This window comes from Marmota flaviventris, chromosome 5, assembly GCF_047511675.1.
Source record: "Marmota flaviventris isolate mMarFla1 chromosome 5, mMarFla1.hap1, whole genome shotgun sequence".
Classification (NCBI taxonomy): Eukaryota; Metazoa; Chordata; class Mammalia; order Rodentia; family Sciuridae; genus Marmota; species Marmota flaviventris.
Window position 1 is genome coordinate 60873424 of NC_092502.1, and position 20918 is coordinate 60894341.

General features: G+C 39.2%; 1 protein-coding gene across 1 annotated transcript in view; it reads left to right on the forward strand.

The window, feature by feature from the left end:
* Positions 1-19820: 19820 nt before the first annotated feature.
* The window catches only part of Dctn4 (dynactin subunit 4), a 30424-nt gene continuing 29326 nt past the window's right edge, over positions 19821-20918 (forward strand). Inside the window, exon 1 of the mRNA XM_027949300.3 lies at positions 19821-20005. Coding sequence (XP_027805101.1) covers positions 19871-20005 — 135 coding nt within the window. The 5' untranslated portion in view covers positions 19821-19870. The remainder of the gene's footprint in view (positions 20006-20918) is intronic.

Sequence of the window (20918 nt, forward strand, 5' to 3'; positions counted from 1 at the left end):
AATCTTACTCTTCTGAAATAAAGAAGCATAAGTTTTGACTTCCAGTGAAAAGTCCTGGAGCCCAGTTATTTACCCACTTAACAAGAACCATACTGACCTACCCAGGCCTAAATTTGAGATGATGTAAGCCCTGAACTTACCCGCTATCATTTCCTCTGACTCACAGATGAAGTCAGCAGAAATGACACCAAATCATTACCCCGTGCCATGTCATTTTTTAGAGGGAGGGCAATGAGGATGCACGGGATAGAAGTGAGAAATGATTTGACAAAAATTGTAAGGGTTATCATCCAACAGCATGTTTCTATTTTCGTTTTTGTTTTTGTTTTGGGGGGGTGGCCTGGTACTGGGGATTGAACCAGGGCACTTAACCACTGAGCCACATCCCCAGCCTGTTTATTTTGTTGTTGTTGTTGTTTGTTTATATTTTGAGATAGGGTCTAGTTAAGTTGCTTAGGGCCTCCCTAAATTGCTGAGGCTGGCTTTGAACTTGCAATCCTCCTGCCTCAGTCTCCTGAGCTGCTGGAATTACTCCAGGCCTGTGCCACCAGGCCTGGCTAACGGCATATTTTAATCATAGAGAAAATAATGGCACCCTAAAAACAAGTACAACCCAATTCTAAATTTTTCAATTCAAAACTCTCATTTAATAAGAAAAAAATAAGTTAAAGGAGGACAATATTGATTTATTACAGTGTTCCCTGGTAGAAGTGGATGGGATCCTTTGGGTGGACAGTTCATAACTGAATGTGACCCTAACATGAATGCTGGCTTCCCTCTGGGACAATGCAGAGGCCCCCAGACTGGAGCCAGTATCAGCCATGCTTAGTCTGCTTTTTCCATTTAGCAGAGTATTAATATCTTTTTAATATTGATTCACTCTGGTACCCAAAACACAAGCCAAGAGACAGTTTGAATGTCCTGTGGGAAGTTTACAGCTCTGTCTGCAGCCTCAGCTAGACTCGTTTTAAGTTAGATCTACCTAAGACCTTTACATTTCCTTTTTCACCTATACAAGTATATTTATATATTCAATTGAGAATAAAGTGACACATCAAAATGGAATCGAGGAAACCAATTTTCTGAGTCTGTCTCTCAGTAGTTAAAGAATCATTAATTCCTCGTTTTCTAACTTGTAAATTAGTAAAATGAGAACGATTCCTCTTAATACAATTATTGTGAGTAAATGTTTCATTCATGCATTTATTTATTAAATAACTCCTAAACATTCTAGGCATGAAGAACAGGAATTAATCTTCATTTATTGTGCCTACACCTAAGAAATTTATATTAGTTATAATCTCCATAATAAAACACTCTCCAGCCAGGTGCAGTGGCACACACCTGTAATCCCAGAGCCTGACACAGGAGGATCACGAGTTCAAAGCCAGCCTCAGCAAAATCGAGGTGCTAAGCAACTCAGTGAGACCCTATTTCTAATAAAAATACAAAATTGGGCTGGGGATGTAACTCAGTGGTTAAGTACCCCTGAATTCAATCCCTGGTACAAAAAAAAAAAAAAAAAAAAAAAAAACACTCTCCATCACTCTATCCCATCATCTTGCTTTATATTGTTTATAATTTTCCAAACTAATATCATCTAACTTATTTCTAAGGAAACTAGACTACAAAACATTATTCATCAAGCATAGTATGCACACACATGTGTACACCTTGGCCTCTCATGTTTATGTGTTTGAGAGTGGATAACCTTTGTATTATATTATTATGTGTGGTCCATTTATCACTTTAAGAAGTGTAGAAGGGATGTGTGGCCATGGAAAGTTTTATAAAAATTGCTTTTGATTCATATTTCAAACCATACTCAGTTACTTGCCTAGAGTTACCTCAGAGAAGAAATAAGAGATAGATAGGCCACTTTGGTTAAAAGTGACAATTTCTGGGCCTAACTGAGACTATACTAAGAATTGAAGTAGCTAAGAAACATGAATGTGTATGTACAATTATGCATATGGTTTGAGTCATAAAGGGGAAAAGTGAGTAGTTTTGTCTGGAAGTAAATATGCCAGAATGTGAAAGATTGGTAAAAGACAAAATTTGAATGGGCAAGCAGTAGAAATTGAGGAAAAGAAAACCATTGTTTTCTTTGGTTTATAATACTTTCAAGTAATGAGTCTGGAAAGAAATAAAGAAATGCATTAAAACTGCCTAAATTGGCTCTGCTTTAATAGGCTTACTCATAAAAAAAATTCAAGGACTATGAATCCTTTACTTTCAATTGTTATTCAATTGTAATGCATAAACAGAATTTGGTTTTCTTTTTCTCTATGGAAAATAGCAAACTAGTCTTGGAACATTCACTTTGTTCTTATCAAAAGATAGTAAAAGTTATTTTTAACTTCTGTGTAATCTGCCCAAATAGCAGATATTGTATACCCAAACCAGAATAACCTTCTGTGCTTTGTGCTGACTTCATCATACCATTGATTATTTAAAAACAAAACAACAGAAAAGTTCCCTCATTGTGAAATAGCTAAAGTTCCTTCTCATTTCACCTCCAGTTATATTTATCTAGCAATAGTATATTGTCATTCTGGTTAATAACTAGAAAAGCTACAACCATTCATTGTTTCCCAGCCTATACATTTTTGTTTTAGGTCAGTGATGGTTTTTTATTATTATTATTTTTAAGGCTGCCTTCCCAGATTCAGTTTCAGAATTTAGAAAGGTGTAATTGTTAATGTGTTTTTACATGCCAAACCATCTTTGATGCTTCCCAGTTAGCTCAAATAATAAAGGCTTAATATTTTAGTATCTACCTATGACATATATGTGTCATTCACAAGCAGGAGGGATACTAGTATTAACTGGCTATGGTTTATATGCTCCATATTTCCTGACTGGCTAATAATCTAAGAATTGCATTACATATTAAGCCCACATAAGCAGACATGCTGTCCAATCAAAAAAATAATGTTTATCTTCCTGTTGTGACTTGTATGTGAGGTGTCCCCCCAAAAGCTCATGTGTGAGACAATGCAAGAAGTTTTGGAGGGGAAATTATTGGGTTATAGCTTTAACCTAATCAGTGAATTAATCTCTAATGGGATTAACTGGCTGGTACGTGGAGGACGGGTGGGATGTGGCTGGAGGAAGTGGTTCACTGGGGACATAGCTGTGGAGTATATATTTTGTACCTGGAGAGTGGAGTGTCTCTCTCTCTCTTTCTCTCCTTTCTGATCAACATGGGAGCTGCTTGCCTCCACCATACTCTTTTGGCTCACTTTGAGCACCGAGGAATGAAACTGCCCTTTGTGGACTAAGACCTCTAAAACCATGAGCCCTCAACCAAATTTTTCTTTTCCTTTTTTTTTTTTTTTTTTTAAAGAGAGAGAGAGAATTTTAATATTTATTTTTTAGTTTTTTTGGCGGACACAACATCTTTGTTTGTATGTGGTGCTGAGGATCGAACCCGGGCAGCACGCATGCCAGGCGAGTGCGCTACCGCTTGAGCCACATCCCCAGCCCCCAAATTTTTCCTTCTCTAAAATTGTTCTGGCCAGCTCTTTTAGTCACAGCAGCAAAAAAGCTAACACATTTCCCTATGTTACTTTTTTAAATACGTATGTCATTTTCCCCATGTCCACAGTATATTCTTGCTCTTGAGGAAATACTGACTAATAAAGGGTTTTATTCACCCTATTCTGATATAATTGTCTACAGTAATAAACTAATAGAGACTTTATTTTAATCAACAACAGATGGCTTCTGCTTTCTTTTCATGTTTGCCTTGAAGACCTGTGCTAGAGTCTTCAACAAAGACAGACCCTGTGCCTTCACAGAAAACACTGCAGCAGTGATTGACTCTTAACGGGGAGAGACATGTGGAGCCAGGCTTCTCAGCATTCACTGACCCCAAGTGGACATCTATAAACTAAACCATAGGGCTATTTTAGGACTGCTAGGACACTTTTTAGCCCAGAAGCAAATGGCCACGGAAGTACACTGCAGATTTGTGAGTCAAGAATAAATCACATGAGCTTAATAAGCTAATGAGGGAAATATAATCATGGTTATTTGTTTTATTATACTGGTGGATTGTTTTGAATGTTCTGTTTTCTGATGTGCATAAGAAAGCTCTTTTCTCTTTCATTTTTACTTATTTGCCGACTTCGTGGTCTATGGATAATCCTCAACTTAGCAAACTATGCTTATGCAAACTGAAAAGAAATAGTTTTTAATGATCTCTTGTTCCCACTGACCCTTAGAAAAGAGGAGTAAATATTTTCACAGAGTCTCTGGCTATTATAACTATTTGAAAAGATTCACAGACTCTGCTCTCCTCTTTACCAGGATATATTGGATAAATCTATTACACAATCATAACCTCCAAAGAGTTTTATACTGGAATAAATGTCATTTAATCTGTTATAATTACATAACCACTGAGGAACAAGAATTGTACTTCCTGTGTGGAAGCAAGGCTACAGCCCTCTGAGGAAACCGGTCTGGTGTCTATTATTTGGCTTAAGTGTCCCAACATTATGCTGATAAGACAGTAAGGAAATTTACTTCCTGGCAGGCCAGTAATGTGAGCAAATGGAGTAGACCTTGAGAAAGAAGGAAACCGCTCACTTTTAGATACTGCATATAAAACCTAGTGGAGATTAATTTCTTGGCTTTGGTTTTGGGGTATTGGAATATATGAGCAAAGAGGAGCTTTGATAAAAGTATCAATCATTACATTAAAAAATATTCATTCAATGTTAAAGAAGGTAGTAAAAGAGGAATAGAAGAACAAAATATATAGAAATATTTTTAAAAGTGAAATGAGAGATCCAATTATTATCAATAATAATGTTAAATGCAAATGAACTAAGCAATTCAATCAAAAGGTAGTGATTCTCAGTTAGGATTTTTAAAATGCAGAATCAAAGTTATACAGTATCTAGTAGAGAGGTACACTTTATATTGAAAGGTATAATAGATTGAAAGTAAAAGAATGGAATAAAACACGATGCAAACAGCAAGAAAGCCGAAGTGGTTACATTTACAACAACAAGAGCAAAAAAATAGACTATAAAACAAACATGTTATTAGAGACAAAGAGGCACATTTTGTAATGTTAAGAAGTTAACACATCAGAAAATCATCACAATTATAAACATATGCACATAACAATCAAAGAAAAATGACATAACACAAAGGTTGATAGAATTGAGAGAAGAAATAAGACAATTTAGTAATAATTGTCACAGATCTAATACCTCACTTTCAATATTAGATTGAACAACAAGGCAGAGAATCAAAAGAAACAGAAGAATTGAACAATACCATGAACAAAATAGACCTAAAAGACATCTGTATAACACTCCAAACAACAGAATATACATCTTTTGCATGTATACACAGAACATTATCCAAGATAAACATGCCAGACCATAAAACAAGTCCCAGTAAATTTAAATAGACTTAAATCTTACAGAGTATATCCTCTAATCATGATGTATTGAAATTAGAAATTTATAACAGAAAAAAGTTTGGGTCATTAACAAATACGTGGAAATTTAAAAACATAATACTAAATAATCAGTACATCAATGAAGAAGTCACAAAGAAAAATAGAGAGTATTTTAAAATAAAATAAAATGAAGACAAAACAAGCTGGACATGGTGGTTCACACCTATAATCCCAGCTACTAGGAAGCCTGAGGCAGGAGGATCCCAAACTCAAGTCCAGCCTAAGCAACTTAATAATATCCTGACTCAAAATAAAGATTATTTTTTTAAAGGACTGGGAATATGACTCAGAGATAAAGTGCTTGCCTAGGTTCAATCCCCAATACCACAATAACAACAAAAGATACTACACAAAAACCTAGGGAATACAGCTAAAACAGTGCATAGAGGAAAAAAAAAACCTAGGGAATACAGCTAAAGCAGTGCATAGAGGAAAATCCATAACTATAAGTGTCTACATTAAGAAAGAAGACAGGGGCTGGGGATACAGCTCAGTTGGTAGAGTGCTTGCCTCACATGCACAAAGCCCTGGGTTCAATCCCCAGCACCACAAAAAAAAAAAAAGAAAAGAAAGAAAGAAGACAGATGGCATATCGACAACCTAACCTACCACCTTAGAGAATGAGAAAAGGAAGAACAAACTAAACCAAAAGCAAGCAGAAGGAAAGAAATAATAGTTAGAATGGAAATTAACAAAATAAAGAATGGGAAAAAATCAACAAAACCATAAGTGATTTCTTTGATCTCCTCGGTGAAATTGCCTAATTTTTAGCTAGACTGAACATGAAAGACAAAGACCCAGATTACTAAAAGTAATCTATGAAATGGAAGTTGGAAATGGAAGAAAGGACATTACCATAGACCATTCAGAAGTAACAAGAATTATAAGGAAACGGTATGAACAACTTTTTGCCAACAAATGAGATCATTTAGATGAAATGGAAAAATTCCTAGAATGATAACAAACTACTAAAACTTAATCAAGAGGAAATAGGAAATCAGAATAAACTCCTAACAAATTAAGAGAGAATTGGTAATCCAAAAACAACAAAAAAGCCCAAGACCAGATGGCTTCACTGGTGAATCTACTAAACATTTAAGAATTAATACCAATTATTCCAAAGAACAAAAGAAGTGTGTTTCTCAGCTTATTTTATGAAATCAGTATTACCATGATACCAAAACAAGACAAAGACATCACAAGAAAAGATTGTAGATCAATATTTCTCATGAATATATTCACAAAACTTCTCAACAAAATAGAAGACTTTTGACCAAGTGGAATTATATGATCAACTTGGATTTATCCCTAGGAATGCAAGGTTGGTTGAATATCCAAAAATCAATATAATATACCACATCAAGAAAATAAAGGATAAAAATGACATGATCATGTCAATAGATGGAAGATTCAATGCAATTTCTATCAAAGCCCAACTCTTATTTGCAAAAATGGACAAGCTTATAAACTAAATTTATATAAAAATGCAAAGTGGGCTGGGGATGTGGCTCAAGCGGTTAACACACAAGCCTGGCATGTGCGGGGCGCTGGGTTCGATCATCAGCACCACATAAAAATAAAATAAAGATGTTGCGTCCACCAAAAACTTTAAAAAAATAAATATTTAAAAATTCCCTCTCTCTCTCAAAAAAAAAAGCAAAGGAACCCAAGAAGTCAAAACAATCCTAAAAAAAAAAAAAATAGAGAAAGTTGGAGGATTCATACTTTCAATTTCAAAACTTACTACAAACTACAGAGTAATCAAAACAGCCTGATACTAGCATAAATCAGCCAGGAAACAGAGAAAAAGAGCTCTGCTCACCAGGGAAAAATATAAACCCCAAAGGCATGCCCCCCGTTACATCCAGCCATACCAGCCTGGCTGTATTTCCCACTCAGTCAATTAGTCCATTCAAATTATTAATTTTTATTCCATCAAATGGATTAATCCTTTGATTAGATTATAGCTCTCACAATCTAATTATTTCATCTGTGAAAGTTTCTGCTTTGTCTATCATGAGCTTTGGAGAGACACCTCATATCCAAACCATACACATGCTCTCTATGTATATGTATACAAATCATGTTATTTAAATTTAGAAAATTATACTTTGACAAACCATTTGAAGAGAACACAGCGCTGAAACAGATCCTGGACTTCTTGAACACATGCCATTCTTCCCGAATACCAAGAATTTCCAAACAAAATAAGGAAATGCAAGATTATGTACTTCAGAATTTTGAAAATTTAGTTTGCATACTGTTTCTGACACTTACTAGTTGTGTGGCCTTGGACAAAGTATTTAATGTCTATGAGCCTCAGTTTCTACAAACTGGGAATGCTACTGCCTACTTCAGAGGGTGTTAGTGGGGCTGAAATGGGATGAAGTAAAATCATGAATGTGAAAGAGCATGTGACTGGAAAACAGCACTCATTGTATTCACTGTACATATGAATGACATATCAATATGAGTTTACTTCTTGGGCCCTGAAGTAGATCCCTCATACACCTGCAATTCTTCCCTTCCTAGATTTTCACTAAATTGAAACACTGCATATCCAAAATTAAAGGGAAAATTAAAGATCTAGTCCAAACCTCTCCTTTTAGAGATGGGGAAACTGAGGCTTGGGTAGATTGAGTTAATTGCCATGGTCACTAGCTGGCAAAAGAGCCAAAATATGAATCCAGGGCTATCTGACTGTTGAGCCTAAATTTTATGCTGCTCTGCACAACAATTTTGAGGTGGGTCTGATTTTATCAAGGTCTTCTTTATGTTCAAAACCCTGATTGTGATATTTTCTTTTTCATTACCTGTATCTGGGGGGCAAAGAAAGTGCGCCATTCCTGGGGAGTGATATTGGCAAGATTATCTTGATATTAGGTATTGTGTGCATGTAGAAATATGCAACAACAAATCCCAATATTATGTATGACTATAATGCACAAATAAAAAATTGTGGGGAAAAAATAAATAAATGTTCCATTTCTTGAACGAATGAATGAATGAGAGGAAGAAGAAAGGTCAATCAAGACTTCTCTTTCCAGTTCTGAGGTTGTGCCTAGAGCAGAGTTGTGTGCTTGAAAACTTAGATAAATCAGAGTTCATTAGATGTGTTTGGTATGGAGAGAGAGAGTTAGAGAGATATCAAGGAATTGGCTCATAGGACTGTGAAGACTGGTAAGTCCAAAATCTGCAAGGTGGGCCAAGAGACTAAAAACCCAGAAAAAGATGATGTTGCAGCTGGAGTCCAAAGGCAGACCATTGACAGAATTCCCATTGCCTTGGGGAAGGTCAATCTTTTCCTTAAGGCCTTCAACTGATTGGATGAGGTCTATTCTCATTATACACCACCATCCACATCATGTACAACCACAGAAAAATGGGAAGCTATACTCCTTGTATACACAATATGTCAGAATACATTCTACTGTCATGTATAGCTAAAAAGAACAAATTTAAAAAGAAACCTTCATAGCAACATCTAGTTGTGTTTGACTAAATATCTGGGAGCTGTGGCCTAGCCAAGTTGACACATAAAATTTACCATCACACTTGTGTCCTTTTCTAGCCACCACAATCTGAAGAAAACATCAACTAGGTGATGATCTGTCTAGAATACAATGTTCTTCTAAAATGGAACAAAAAGACAGAATTATAAGAAAACAGGATGTTTGGTCTAGAGAGTAGGGGAAGGTCCACTATGGGGACTCTGAGCAAACCTGAAGAATGTCCTAAGACAAAGACAACTGACCTACAATCAAAGAGTGTCAGTAGAGGAGAAGCAGATCTCAGTTCATTTTAATAAAGAGTTTAGTAGGATAGCTACCTGAAAATGGACAGAATGGACTTCCCTGGGACATCCTGAGCTCCCCCACTGTTGGAGGTGTGCTATGAGGGCAATGTTGCAAGAAGATGACCTCGGGATAGTGAGAGACTGGGGGATACTGGCACAATGCAATGGCACCAAACTGTCATGTCTTTTTATCCTGACTTTGTCCCTGTTTTGTCATGTTACCTTGAGTGAGTCTTCCTAGGTATTTAGGCTCCAGAAATGAAAAGAAGTCACTTACACTTTCAAAATCCTTTTAAAGCGGTACTTGCCTAGCATGTGTGAGGCACTGGGTTCGATCCTTAGCACCACATATAAATAAGTAAAAAATAAAGGTACATCACCAACTAGAAACTGTGTATATATTTTTTAAAAATTTTTTAAAGCTTAGGGTCAAGGCTCTTAGGATTTCTATAGTTTTGAAGTAAAAGCAATCTGTACAGGGTGATCCATCTTGGCCCACTGATGGATATGTCCTGGTTCAGACAGCTGTAACCCCCTTACAGGCCCTTGAGTAGCTAAGTTCTTCCAAAAACGTCAGACACTGGGCATGAGGCCTCCTGAAATTACTGGTTTCCCTCTCTTCTTCTTTCTTCCTGGAAAAATTCCAAAGTTTTTTTTTTTTTTTTTTTTTTTTTATGGTCTACAGATCCTTGGGCAAAATGCCCTCCTCAGACTCTTTGGAGAAGCTTCACTAGCTGGCTAACTCTCAAAAGAAATAAGCTTTTAGCCTGAAAACTACATGCGGGAACTTCTACTTTAATTAAAACTTTTTTATTATAGTTGAAAGACTTCACTGAATTGATGATTAGAGAGGAATGTAAAATGATAGAATTGTCCAAATACATGGAATATGAGATTAAACAAGATGTTGAGCAGACAGAAAAAAAGAAAAGGAAATGGAAAAAATCCATTTTATGGCTTTGAAGTTGAGAGATGGTCACATGGTCTCATTAGTGTGGTTGTAATTACTTGAATCAATTCCTGTGGCCTAATTCCAATGTGTTCAATTACACAGTAATGTAGCTAAGAGAGAACAATTACTGGCATATATCTCAGTTCAGCCAGTCTAATTTTGGAAGTAAACTGTGTTCTCAAGAAAAATATGTAAGAAACGTATCTGGTTTTAGTGTTTTTTTAGAAAAGATTATTTACTTAAAAAAATCTTTAGCACTTACTATATAGCAAGATTTTACATGCATTATACCGTTTAGTCCTTAAACAATTCCATCTTGAAAATGTTATTTAACTTCATTTTACACCTGGAAAAACAGACACCCAAAGAGGATAAGTTCATTTGTCTATAATTACTTGCCATCAAGTGGGAGTTCTGGTTCTAAATGCCTGCTTGCTCTTCTAAGTCCTATCCCTCAGTGCCTCTACTTTGTGCTCTATGAAATGCACTCATTCCTGCCCTGGGTAATGCACAATCAGAATGTGCAATCCACAAGCACAATTTTGCAAATAGTCCCTATGTTAAATTTTCCCAAATTACCAATGTTATCCCACCACCTGTTTCCTGTTGATACCATGACTAATACAGCAGGTTTGATGACTTCTGGGTTTGGCCTGAGAAAGGACAGTTGGTTTTGAAAATATATGGGGAGGGCACAAGACACAATAACAAGAACGGCAGCCAGGGCATGGATGAAAAGAGAAGTACATAGCACAACAAAGGTAAACCGCTATGGTGGATATCCTCCCAGCGATCTTTCCTGTGAGGCTAGAGAGATTCTCAGATGAGACAGCTCAAAGTCTAAAAGAGCTGGAGCACTGATCACTTCCTCTCTCCAAACCTGTTTTCCACTTGTAAATGAAAGGGTTGGGTTGCACTTCAAGGCTTAATGGTGCTCTACACTCTATCCACTTTACTTTCATTAACTCATTTTACCCTCACGGCAAGGGGTGAAGCTTGTTGGGAAGAGCCCTGGCCCCATTCCAGATGGGCTGGGCTCTTGAACAGCAGCATCTCCTCAGCCTGGGTTGAAGCCCTGAAGATCTGATTAATGTGTTCAGCAACCCACTGGCTCTTTCTCTGGGTCTCTTGTGAAATATCCTTTCCTGTGTGGTAATCATCATGTTCTGTGAGTTGGAACAAAGCAAATGAGAGATGGAACAAGTTAGTTTTATTCCCTTCTCTTAAACATAAAAGTGTCTGATTCTTTCCTGGGTCTTTTTATTTTGACCTCAGGGAGAAGAAACAGATAGTATTAGTAGTGATTGAATTCATCCAAATCGTAAAATGAATCATCCCCTGGACCTACCAGGGCCTCCCTGTTCCATGGCTTCAAGCTGCACCTTCACTGGGCAGTCTCCATCCATGATGCCTCAGAGCTCACTTGGGAAATCCCATAGAGTCTACCTTCAAAATATAGCCAGAGCCCCTGCTTCAAGACCTTATGGCCTTTTGCCTAATCACTATAGCAATCTCCTAGCTGATCTCTGCTTCCATCATTTTCTGTCTCTCTATTCACAAAACACTCCCAAAACAGTGTCCAGAGTGACCCTTGTAAAATGTAGGTTACATCATGTCACTGCTCTGCTTGACATCATGCATTTGCTCCCCATTCCCCACAGAGCAAAGCCCAATGTCCTTTAAATGCCCTTCAAGACTTCAATAAGCTTCCCTGCTGTTTCCCTGATTAGAACCTTAGAGACTTTGATCAGCCTCTATCTGGGACTCTTCCCCAAGATATCCACTCAGCTCTCTCCCCACCTCTTTCAATCTTTGCTCAAATCTGACTTTCTCATTAGTCCTACCCTGCCACTCTATTTAAAATTGCAAGATTCCTCCTTCTCTCCACTTCTTATTTACCTTCTAGGATAAGAAACTGCTTAAAGATCAAAAACAAAAAGGAGGCTGGGGTTGTAGCTCAGTGGTTGCTTGCCTCACATGCATGAGGCCCTGGGTTCAATCCCCAGCACGACATAAAAATAAATAAAAATAAAGATATTGTGTCCATCTACAACTATTTAAAAAATTAGTTTTTGAGATACGGTCTTACTGACTTGCCCAGACACCCTCCAACTCACGATCCTCCTACCTCAATCCCATAGTAGCTAGAACTTCAAGTGTGCACCAACACAAAAGAACTTTTAGTTGCTAACTTCCATCTGCTACTAGTTTCAGATAGTTGAAGACAATATTCATTCATTCTACAAACATTTACTGACTACCTGCTCTATGCCAGATACTGAGTTAAGCAGGAATTCAATCTTTAATTTTATTGTATTCAATTCAGCAAGCAGTAGAAAGTACACTATTGGCCCCCTAGTAGCAAGCCTCAAGATTGGGTAGTGAGCTGTGTAGAAGTAGAGGGCCAGCCAAGTCTAGCAAAAGAAATTTGGAACCAGGACCTGAGTTCCAACCCCAGGTTTACTCTAACTCTTTTCTATCTTAAAATAAGGGGATTGGACTAGTTAATTGCTAAAGTCATTTCTGACTCTATTATTTCATGACTGAACACTCATTTCACAGAGTTAGAGCCCCTTGAGTCAACTGAGCTCACAAGGGTGGGTGGAACAGAGCGTGTGGCCCCACTCTGTCTCATGTAAGCCATCATTTCGGGGACCAGGCATCTGCCTTAAGCAGTTAGGGTGACTATCAGTGGTTAACCTGAGTACACGAGGCACATCCTCCCATTGAAAGCAAATGCACAACCCACATCCCTGCTGCCTCAGCAGAGCAAAGAGAAGTGAACCAGAGTCCCACAGAATTGACATTAACTAAGCATAGAGAGGCCAATGACAGGGGTGAGCTTTGGTGAGGCTTTGGGTACACTTAGGAAACTCCTGGTGAAGCCATGGGGGAGAGATGGGACACTCATGTGCCCAAAGTGGGAATGAGATCGTCCAACAGATTTCCAAGGCAAAATAAATGGGCTATCTATTTGCATTTGCTTTCCTCTGCATTGGCTTTCTTTTCTTTTTAAGTGTTGTCAGAAGAGCAACTAGTTTCTTACTCTGTTGCAGGCATGTGGTGTGAAGCAGAGAGCCACATGTGTGTAACCAGAAAACAGGAAGCTGTATCAAGAGTGAGAAAAATGTATGGGCTTGTCCCTTTAATTCTCTGGGCTTCATTTTTTTCATCTGAAAAATATAGGGATTGAACTAGAATCTTATTACTATGTACTGACACTTGATCATACACAGCCTACTATACCTGGAGACTAGAGTGAGCATCAGTAAACTCCAATACCCTGGGCAAATCTGGTCAGTGCTTGTTTTTGTACAGCCTGCAAGCACCACTGAAGCTGGCACTGTGCGCCTCAGATACCAAGCCATTTGTTCTCCTGGGTCCCTCCTTCTCCCTCTGCTCCTCTTCCTGGGCTGTGCCTCCCTGCTGCCCAGGACTACTGCTGGCTGCCACCTATGCACTGAGAATTCCACTGATGATGACTGCTGGTCACTGAGCATGCCCAAGCTGAGACAGCCTGGCTTCCGGGAGGAAAGAAGGGTACTGGAAGCTGGGTGTTACCAGGGAAGAGAGTTAAACTGACCTCTCTCCTGCTTTCTCTTCTTGTCCCACTTTTCCCCACCTCCTCCCGTTGGTCTTTCTCCCTCAGCTGGTTTCTCTCCAACTGGGTTCAAAGTGTACCCACAACCAGGCAATCAGCAAGCCAGAGGGAAGGGGCAAAGTTGTCTCTCTGTTTATAGAGATACATTATGTCCTTGATTTTGCCTTGGCCTACAAATCCCAACCTACTTCTATATGGTCCTTTATAGAAAATGTTTGCCAATCCATGGGCTATAGCAGAATCTATTAGAGTAGGGTACGGAGTGATTAGATGATGTGGGTTCAAATTCTATCTCTACCACTTCTAGGTGTGACCTTGAGAAAATAACCTCTCTGAGCCTGTTTTCTTACCTGCAAAATTGGGTTTATATAGTGCCTTCCTCATGAGGTGGTTATATGTGTGTATACCTATCAGATAATCATAGCAAATTTAGCAATGAGAACATGTTATTACCCAAATGCTCCAATGAAAAAAAAATTAAACAAAATTTATTGTGTGCCTACTTTGGAAACAGGCCCTTTGCCAGGCCCTCACAGAGCTCATGTTCTAGAAATCAGACTGATACCTTTTGGAAAATGAAGGCAAATGCAGTTTGCAAGTTACTCTAATGGGACATTATTGCAGGAGAAAGGCAAGCAATGGCCAACTCCCTCATTGCCAGGGCTGGACAAGATTTCACAAAAGAAAAATACCCATGAGCTGGCAAGCAGATAAAAAGGTTATTCCTGGTTGAGGCAATTGCTTACGTAGGGTCCTAAAGACATAAAAAGATTGTGCATGTTTTCATTAGTTGGTCAACAAGAGTTACATAGGCCATGTGTGCAGCACCCATCTTCAGATGAGGCTATAGAGGTAGGAAGATCCTAGAGGCCTTATCTTTTATGCCAAGAGATTGGGGGTTTATCCTGTGTGATGAAGAGTCACTGAAGAAATCCAAGCAATAGCAAAACAGGATCAAAATCAAAAGATGAGTTTGAGAAAGACCACCCTAACTCAATGTAGAGAACAAGTGAGGCAGCAGGCAGGAGGCTGCAGTAAGTCCAGAAGGAAATCAGTACAACTCTGAATTAAGACAGAGGCCATGAGAATGACAAGGGGAGTGAGCTATTGAGGAGGCAGAATCAAAAAGGAATCACCCAGGAAGTTCCTGGGCTTTGTGCTGGGGTGGGTAGGTGAGAGAATGAAATAACTACAATAGGGGGGGCAGGGACATTGGGGCAAGGGGCCGGTAGGGAATAATCACCTCCATTAAAAACAAACAAGAACCCCAAAACTTAAAGTCCCAGGCCCATAAAATGTTTCCCAGAATGAAGGCACTCTGCAGCCCTTTGCCATGCTTACATTTGGGAAATAGGATTCTGCTAACACCACATTTCCTGGGTGAAGCTCCTGCAGGTGCCAGATGGGTGTTGAGATGGTGGCTTCTTTTGTTTGTTCCCTTCTGTTCACTTACTGTGACTTTTAGATGCATCTGCGAGATTCAATGCAAGAAAACCTGTGACAAATGCCGTTTTCAATAAGAGACCAAAGGCAGGGACGGCAGCCCTGGCAGATGGCCAACATCGGTCAGCGACAGTTCTCTGAAACTGTAGAAGCCCATGAGCCTTTTCTGTGGGATCGTATTTGACCAAAGCCTAGCTCCCAGTTTTTTCAGTTGTTATTGTGAATTTTCTCTGAAGGACTCTTGAGAGAAATGAAAAACATTCCAGATTTTTCATATGTTGAACATATAGGGGACCTTTTGTTACACTTCTCTGGTGCTTCATAGCTTACAAAGTGTTTTGCAAACATGAATATTTTCTATTTTCATTGAGACAGGAATTATCTTCCCATCCTATGTGTTATAAAACAGAGGTGTAATTGTTTTTCAAGATTTCATAGCTAGGAAGTGCCAAAACAATTTGATAGTCCATTTTGGCAAAACAATAGAAAAATGGAAGTTTCATACATTTATGGTGAGTGTAAATTGGCCCAGATTTCCACAACCGGTGTCAATATTTATTCAATATTGTTACCCTTTGATCTGAACTCACCCTAGAGTTGAAAATGAGAGTTTGCAGACCGGAATCCAGGGCTGCAAAGTGATCCCAGTGACCTGCAGTGAGCTCAGGGCTGGGAGGAGTAAGAAGGAACACATCCGGCATTATCAAGCTGCTCACTATTTTGTGTAAACAGGGCTTGATAATTCCAAAACTGTGTAAGAAACTGTTACAGAGCTGGGGCCTTCCGAGAAACTGAGGCAATGCAAAGACCCCCTTCAGGCCCCAATTCTTGTGACCAAGTCAGAAAGATTTCAGACATGTTGCTCAGAGTAACAGGAATTAGTTTATTGGAGGGATAGGGCAAGGGGACACTCCCAAGGGAGAGAGAGTTGGTCTTCTCAGAGAGGAGAGGTACCATGTGGCTCTCCTGCACTCCAGCTTTACTGGGGACCCCAGAGAGTCCTGCCCAGGTCCACCTCTTGACTTTTGACTGACAGCAGGGCGACAGACAAAATTTCAAGTCCCCATTGCCATGACAACTCTATGCCACCTTGGCTCATGCTGACTAGTTCTAATTGGATTCTTAATCGTTTTTTACAGTTCTATGGTTAGGAGGAATTATCCTTATCTTCCAGGATCTAGTCTGTAAAAAGGATCACAAAAGTCTCTCCCTTCAAAGTAACTTGGGTTCCCTTTATTTTTTTTTATTCTCATAGAAATTTATTATTTATGGAGTTTTTCTACATTATGCAATGAAAGTAATATTTCCAAATAAATAAATTTACCATATTATTAGGACACAGACAGCATCAAGTAACAAACACTTTGTGTAGTATGTTAACAATTTTATGTTAACATAATAACACAGACAGCATCAAGTAACAAACACTTTGGGTAGTATGTTAACAATTTTAACAATTCTTTTAATCCATCAATACTGATATCTTTCCATATACTTGTGTATTCTTCAATTTTTTTCACCAATGTTTTATAGTTTCATAGTGTATACACTTTTTCACCACCTTAAGTTTATTATGAAGTATTTGAAGTTACTATAAATAATATTGTCTTAATTTCTTTTTTCAGGCAGTTTGTTATTAGTATATAGAAACACAACTGATTTGCATGTTGAGTTTGTTGATTTTTACTTATCAATGTTATTTCCTGCCTGCATTTCCTTGCAGATAACAGGTAGTTGGCTGAGGAATGTGACATACCCTGTCCAGGCACTGCTGCAAGTAAATTGTTTTTTGGCAAAGAAAACATGTGGAATCAGTACAGTGGGCCCATTTTATAGAATTATTCTCTTAACCTTGTGTTTCCACATACTCATCCATCTGTCCCCTAACAGAACCATAGAGAATGTATAAAGGCAGAAATGAGGGGACATTAAATCACAGGATCCCACCCTATGGTGGTCAATTTTTACCCCAAAGAATGTTAACTCTTTCACACTTCCAGGTTTGCCAAATGGATTCTCAGAGGTATCTCAAAACTGTTTTCATGTATTAATTATATATATATGTTAAAAAGTTAAGATCAAGGGAAGGCCTCAGCCTAGGTCACTGGAACACAGATCTCCCAAATCTTCAGAGGCCAAAGCTAGGGCTCTGTAGAATTTGAATTATGGAAAATAGAATCCAGGCCCCTTGGAGGTGGGAAGAAGAGCCTGGCAAAAGCCAGGCAAGGTGTTTTAGTTTTCTGCCATGGGAGACTACTATGGCTTGGATATGGAATGTCTCTCAAAGGCTCAACTGTTGAAGGCTCAATCCCTAGTGCAGCAGTGTTCCCAGGTGGGGTTTGGGGAAAGTATATTAAATTATGAGGCCTCTGACTTTATCAAAGTATTAATCCATTGAGGGATTCATAGCTGAATGGGCTTTGGGAAGTAGTGTAAACTATAGGAGGTGGAAGCTAGTAACTGGAAATGGGTCCTTGGGGTGTGCCCTTGGGGACTACATCATGTCTCCAATCCCATGCATGAGTACTAGCACTCTCGGCATTTTCGCTGGCGTGCTTGCCCTCTGCTTTCATGTTACCATGAGATGAAGAACAGCTTTCCTCCGCTTCATCCTTTTACCAGGATGTTCTGCCTCACTTTAGGCCCAAAGCAATACAGCCAGCTGAACACAGGCTGAAACTTCTGAAACTGTGAATTAAAATAAATCTTTCCTCCTCTAAGTTGCTTTTCTCAAGTATTTTGTCCCAGTGATGGAAAATTGACCAACATAGAGACTTTCCACATTCAATAACACAATGGCCACAAAATTCCTGATATTCTGCTAGTGAATGCTATGAATAACCAGAAGGCAGCAAAGGTAAGGCTCTCCATGCCCAGTCTCAAGGTCAAAGACAGCAAATTTAAGGAGTGATTATCAAAAAGAAGTACTTTTCCACTTTAGTAGGCAGCTTCTTATAAATTTAAATTCTTGGGCCCCATCCCAGAAATTCCTATCTGGGTCTTGGGAATCTACATATATAAATCTATATTTGTAACCTTCAGTTATAAACCCTTCAGGTGATTCCTATGTTGGTGATCGGCAACCACACTTGAGAAACACTGCCCCAGGACCTTGACTCTAAGCCCTATGAATGGACAAAGTATTTCATTTATCCCTGGTTCCCTCCCAAATATCTGGCACATCCCTGAGACCACATACATTGTTCATTTAATTGTTCAAAGCAGTCCTCAAGAAAGTGTGTTTTTCACACGGAGCCAGCTCAAGTCTGTGGTCTCTCTGCACCTGCAGATTCTAGGACTTCATTTTACCAGGGGAGATTAGTTCAGGAAAAAGCATCCAAACTCAGCAGAGGCTAATTGATAAACCATAATGCCGAAGAGTTCTTTAACCCAAAGAAAAAACTGCAAATCAGTAGGCTAATAATATATTTTCTCATAAGAGCAAAATCTACTTATGAAATCAGTACTAGGCGATAGCTTGGTAAATGAGTAAATGGAATTTAATAATTTTTAGGCTTAAATTGATAAAGACATAATTTGTGAGATAATATATATGAAAGCACTGTCTAAATTGAAAGGCATTATATAAACTGTAAGGCATTATTAACATCATATTAGAAAATAAGCTAAAATAAGCTTTTACAGGAAAGTTACGTAAACTCCGAAGTCAAACAGAACGGGGTTCTACCTTTCCCTATGAAATCTTAAGACAAGTCACTGCGCTTCCCTAAGCCTCCTTCTCCTGACTGAGTTTTTGTGAGAATTCAATGAAAGAATGTATATTAAGTTTGACACAGTAACTTGCACTAATAAGTTTTCAATAAAGATTTGTTTTCAGTTCCCTTTCTCCTCTATTACCAACACTAATGTCAGATGGGTAATAATACAACACCACACTAGTATAATGAGAAAATTACAGGCATGGCGGCAGGCAACATGGGATCTAGTCTCTGCTAAGCATCTTAGGTGGTCCTTCAAGCTTTGGTTTACACTTCAGAAATGACGTCTGCCAACAACACTGTTCGTGGATTTAGTTTTTCATTCACTGATATTTATTGAATGCCCACAATACAGACTTAAATCTAAACACGGAAATAAATGTACCTACTCAGCGTCAGGGTGCATAATGAGTTTCAAACGAAAATAATATATGGGAAAGTTTCCTAGGAATAATTGACAAGACTGATTGAAGAAAGTGCTGGTCTTAATTTTCCAGTTCCCAAGGAATCTGTTTGAAACCTTTGATCTGTCTCCGGCATTTCTGCCTTCAAGGTGAGGAAGGTCCTTCTTCTCTGAAAGAAAATGAAGAAAAGGGAGAGCGCTGAGCCTGTCTGGGTTTGAGCTGCAGGTCTGGGCGTAATCATAGGTCTGAGCTAGCTCCCGGCAGCTGACGCTCACTGAAACTTCGCCGAGCCGGACGTGGGTGGGGACGAAATCTGGGACGCCAGCTGCGCGCCAGCACTTTGATATTCAACCAGAGCAAACCCCAACTGCGTCAAATTCCACGTAGAGAGACGTAAAGTAGGCGGCGAGGATGCTACCGGCTCTGTGATCACGTGAGGCGGCGGGAGGGCCGTTGGCTCCTCCCTCTCCAAGATGGCGTCCTTGCTGCAGTCGGAGCGGGTTCTCTATCTAGTCCAAGGAGAAAAGAAGGTTCGGGCTCCGCTTTCGCAGCTCTACTTCTGCCGCTATTGTAGCGAGCTGCGGTCGCTGGAATGTGTGTCTCACGAGGTAACAGTCGTTCCGTAGACAGTGTGTGTGTGTGTGTTGGGGTGGGGGGGCGTTCATCCTAGTCACTGCGACTGGTGGGGAAGTTCCGCCTGGTGGAGGCGGGCATTCATTTTACTAGCTTACTGATTGGCTCTGTCTCCCGTCACTCAGCTTGGCCTGCGATTTTATTTGCTTATAACCTGTCACTTAGAAAGGAAGTGCGGCCCCGGGTGGGGCTGAGCGGATCTTCTTTTTCTAGAGCGGCCTCTGGTTGGACAAATTTGACTTAGCTCTGGCTGTCTCCTGTGGGCCTTGGTAATTGAGTGGGCTTGGGAGAAAGATCTGGGATGCTTACTTAGTTCAGGCCACTTGGACGAAATACCTGTCGTTGCAGGATTGATGGAAGGGAGAGGCAGACATTCTCATTCATGGTCCTCCCAGCTTGGAAGGTCCGCCCCTGTTTTAGCCAGGAAACTGGTTGCTCTTCAACCGGTTGTTTCCTGGCTCAGGTTAAGGTCTACCGCAGGGAAGAGATTAAATTGAGTGGGTGAGTTGAGTGAAAGACACCTAGAATAAAGTGAGAAAGAAGCTCAAAGAGTTATATTCATGGCGCTTCTCTTGATGGTACTGGTGCTATCCTTCCCAAGCACAAGTGGTCAGTGTAAGAGAATTGCTCAGAAATAGGAGACCTGGCCAGTAAAAAAAAAAAAAAAAAAAAAAAAAATCACCAAATAACAAAATCCTAAAACTTTCAAAGCACTTGACACAATTTAATGATTCAGTGAGCTTTAGGAATTAAATGAGGAATAAGACCCTGCTGTTGATAACTCAGTTTAGTGAAGAAAAAGCTGATAATAATAATAGTTATATTTGTTGGGTACTTGCTTTATGGCATATGTATTATGTAATCTCTTCAAACCAATGAAGAAAAAAA